At 37.0% G+C, this 4,402-nt stretch overlaps 1 protein-coding gene across 2 annotated transcripts in view; it reads right to left on the bottom strand.

Moving 5' to 3' along the window:
- Positions 1–1,624: 1,624 nt before the first annotated feature.
- Positions 1,625–4,402, bottom strand: part of TOPAZ1 (testis and ovary specific TOPAZ 1) — a 38,398-nt gene continuing 35,620 nt past the window's right edge. Inside the window, exon 20 of one of the 2 annotated variants that reach the window (XM_037527281.1) lies at positions 1,625–1,915. In XM_037527281.1, coding sequence (XP_037383178.1) covers positions 1,696–1,915 — 220 coding nt within the window. In that variant the 3' untranslated portion in view covers positions 1,625–1,695. The remainder of the gene's footprint in view (positions 1,916–4,402) is intronic. The other variant, XM_054693343.1, reaches the window with a different exon arrangement.

Below are 4,402 nucleotides of genomic sequence, written 5' to 3'. Positions count from 1 at the left end.
CTGTAGCTGGGTGGGGTGAAGGACGCGCATGCGCGCAGGCTCATTCACCGCCACCTTACTGCCCCCCCCCCCACCCCCACCCCCTCCACCCCCGCCCCGTTCCTCCACCAAGGGCAGCCCGGAGAAGGGGACGAGGCTGGGCCGGCGATCAGCCCTCGGGCCTTACTTTAGGACGGTTCTCCAGTTTCTAAAGGTCCTATCGAAGTAGCTGCTCTTTGGCTTTCCTTAATTTTTTTTTCTTCTCTGGTTTGCATTTCTTTTGAATTTGACCACTTCGATATACGCTTTCAAAACTAAAGCTTTCTACACCATTCTTTTGGGTTTTATACTTTAGCTTTATTTCATTCCCGTGACTTTGATTACCCCCAGAAATTGACCCAGATGAAATTAGGCAAATCAAAAGGCTCTTTCCTTTTCCACCTTTTGACACTGCTGGCTGAAGCCTCCAGCATTATGGGCTCTTACTGTAGTCCCACTTTCCCCAAAAGCTTCTCTCTCGCACCTTCGTTATCTCAAATGCATCCGTCTACCAGCATCTAAACGGTTTCATATTTCTAATTCCTTTGGGTTTCAGTTACGATTTACAGAAAAGACTATAATCGCTCATTTATCATTCCGCGTTTGTTCTCAAAGGTACCTCCAACTGATGGTAGTAATCTCTAGACCCAATTTATCTCCAAGTGTAGCTTTTAAGTGGTTCATGTTAGTCACCCAATTTGTTCATACTGAAGAACTGGGTATATTTTTTTAAGACTCCATCTGCCTCACTTCCCGTACCTCTCGTTCATTCCACCTTTCATCATAGTAAGGCGTTTTGCTAAGTGCTAGGATTTAACTTTTTGTCTTGTGAGGTTATAGATTTATTCCATTATACTGCCATTATGTATTTGGGAACTCCTTTAAGAGTTACTGTCAGCCACCCCTACTCATAACCTATTCTTTTATTACTTACTTCATTCAGGCTTTTCTCTAAGTGATTTTAAATTATGGTTTAAAGTACCAAATCTAACATCGATTTAAGGGTTGAGGGTGAACACCTTGGAGAATTACTTTGCCACAGATTCTGAAGATGACTTCTTTGAATATCTAAGTTCTACTATATTTATTTAAAATACTGTTTTAGTCATACCTAACGTAACAAATTAAAATTTTGAAAATACATATAATCTAATATATACTAAAGGAAAATATTCTGAGGGTAATTACAATTTTTTTTGGTAACAAGATCCTCTGGAATTTTAGTGTTTGGGAAAGTTTACAGTAATTTACTAGCCTAGATTGCAGATGTAGATAGACTTAGAGACTGGACTGAATATTCACTTTTTCATAGCCCTAAAGGTTTTTCTGAAAACTCCAGTTACCTGCTTGCATTTTTTTCCTTTTAAGTGTCCCTCCTACTAAATTCTGCACAATATTCAGTTTGTGACTTTTCATTGTTTGGATTTCAGAATAAATAGGGACTTAACCATACTTATGTTAACCTAAGTTAAAGAGAAGCCAAAAAGTAATTTGAAAAATCACTTTTCAGTGTTGGTAAACCCACTGTAAATTGCATATACCAATTGACATTTTTAGTGTTTGAAAACTTACTGTAAATCAACAAGGAGCAAAAGCTGAATATAATAACTGTTTTTATTACCTTTTATTTTCAACAATGATTACTTGAACTTAAAAAAAAAAAAAGTCTTTATTAGGCTAATGGTTACTGAAAAGCCAAACCTTTCCAGCCCACTTCATATTCTCTTTCAACCATTTCAGGGCAGAACAATGTTCCAAACTATAAACCTGTTCCTTATTAACATTGACAGTCATGTGCTTAATGAAAAGCTTTGGATCCGATATACGAGCAGCCATAATTAATCTTTCCACTGCAGCTTGGTAATCATCCTTGCTCCGAGATTTGCTTTCTTCACATCTATAAAGTGAACACCTCACAAAGTCAGAAACTCTCAAAAGAAGCTATTTAGTTTCTTCAAATATAGTTATTTACATTATTGGTACTAAGCTATCAGTCTTTTGATTATATTCCTTTAAAGTCTTTCCAACTTTTTTGATCACGACACACAGTAAGACATGGTATGCTGAGATCCAGAACATACCTCATATAGAAACTGAAGTTTCATGAAACAAGACTTACTTATATGATGATGTGCTCTACTTTGTTAGCTTTCTTTTTTTAATAATGTGGTTGCAGTTATCTTAATTGATTACTCTGCAGTTTGAAAAGCACTGATCTAGAACATAGCTAATAACCTTGACTGCTGATTTTTTCAAAGTTAGTAACTACATGATTATTATGATGCATGGCAGAATAATGAATTTAAACAAGTCACTAACATTCACATTTTACCTTGGTAATAGATATTTTTAAATTATAAGCATATACTTAATATCTAGTCAATATCTGGTAACAGAAATTGTAGCAATATGCCTTTATTAAATTTCCACTTATATTCTTCAGTCCTGATTTACTTCACTAAATGCTAGAATTTGCTTTTCTAGTAACTTTTCTATCAGTCTTGAAATTTCATAGACTTTATACTGTATGACCATTTTCCTATGGGACAGGAAAGTATTTAAGACAGAGATGTGGTTATTATATTAGGCATCATTTTTCCTTTGTGTTCACTGTGTCCTGCTCTTGGTACTAGTAGGTCTCAGCAGCAAGGTCCTAGAATGAGCCTACCTGCATTAATACACAGTGTGCTCTACAGAGTGGTGGGAATGGAACCATTGCTCACACAGAGGAAAGGTAGGCCAGGTCTTCAGTACATTCTGGCTTAGGAATTGGTGCCTGGAATCTGATAGAGTGGGCATATGCCAACTTTTGTGTAGTTTTTGAAAGTCTAAAGAGGAATAAAATTCTCTTTCTCATAGAGGTTAATGTAACAAGACCTAACTCAGTATCATAACAATAGAGAAAACTAATACTGGCTTGGATGAAATCAAAGATCTATGTATGTCACTAGCTATGTATTAGGATCACCAATACTCCCCAAATTCAACAAATCAAGAGGCTGCATGTATGTGGGTAATGAAAAAGCTATGAAGAAACTAAACCCTCATTGGGATGAGTGTGAACCCAAATGCCTCATGCCACTGCAGTATACAGTGGTAAATAAGGAAGTTCTCAGAATAGAGCTATATATAAAAGAAAATTAATTTAGGTGGGTTTAAAATAAAAGGTGGAGCTAAAAGAAATTATTTCATAATTCTTCTCCTCTTAGTTATGTTCTAGATTAATGACTTGTTTATCACAAAGAGAATGAAGCAGAAATGACAGTGTACAACTTTGGACACTAGGTTGTTCGATAATTCTTCATGAGTCTGTTGCATTTCTGAAGTTTTGAGTGCAGAGACACTAATCCCTTATTTCAGATTTGATGATGTTATATAGCGAACATCTCTGAAAGACAAAGATAGTTTCTCCTTTTAGAGCAAAAGGCAGTTTGCTTACAGTCTTACTAGATGGAGTTAGTGTTTCTTTGCAGAGCAAGGGGCCAGTGTGCTTATTACCTATTATAAAAGATTTGGGTTTCCTAAGGTCAAGCTTCTCCTGCATTAGAACCCACTGCATATGAAGGTTTCCATCCCAGCTCATCTTGTGCCACTTGGGAGTGAGAGAAAGATACAAATATGCAGATAATCAGGCTGCTTGCTCCAACATCAGGATTAAACTCTTCTGCTCTAACTTGGAGTCTTGAGTTTCATGCTAGGATCTATAAACTGTGTGGCAGGCTGACTTGTAGCCTGCAAATAGGGTATAATATCAAAGCCTTCATAGTTCTTGATATAAGGTATAAAAGGTATAGTAGCTTCCTCTTTTTATCATCTGGATTGTTACCTTGTCAGAAATGAGCTGTCAAGTCATAAAGACAGAGAACCTATGGAGGTACTATTTGGGGAAAAACCTAGACTTCCTACCAATAGGCATGTAAGTGACCCACCTAGGACATGGATCTTTCATCCCTAGTCATGCCACAGGTGACCGCACCTCCTGACCACATCCTGAGTCCAATTACATGAGAGACAGTGAGCCAAAACCATCCTAAGCTACTCCAAAACTCCTGACTCACTGAACTGAGGAAATATTTGCTGTTTTAAGCGACTAAGTTTTGAGATAATTTATGCACAGTAAAAACACCTGGCAGAACATTCAGTCTGAGGATTTGGTTTGTAACACCAGTAAACTGAAGAAAAATTCTTGTCAGGAAGCTCTAAAATAGGAGTTCCTTGAGATTCTGATAGCACGTTGCCCAGATAAGGCTGACAAGAAATAGGAGTGGTATAAGCCTAAATTATGGAACTTTCAATCTCTGGTCCAGTAGCCATGTTATAATGTTTATGCACTTATACCATCATTTTAAAATACAGAAACTAGGCTGATAGCTTTATTTTCCTT

This window comes from Talpa occidentalis, unplaced genomic scaffold (genome assembly GCF_014898055.3).
Source record: "Talpa occidentalis isolate TD23 unplaced genomic scaffold, MPIMG_talOcc4v2.1 talOcc4.10, whole genome shotgun sequence".
NCBI lineage: Eukaryota > Metazoa > Chordata > Mammalia > Eulipotyphla > Talpidae > Talpa > Talpa occidentalis.
This window is presented reverse-complemented; position numbering and strand designations above follow the sequence as displayed.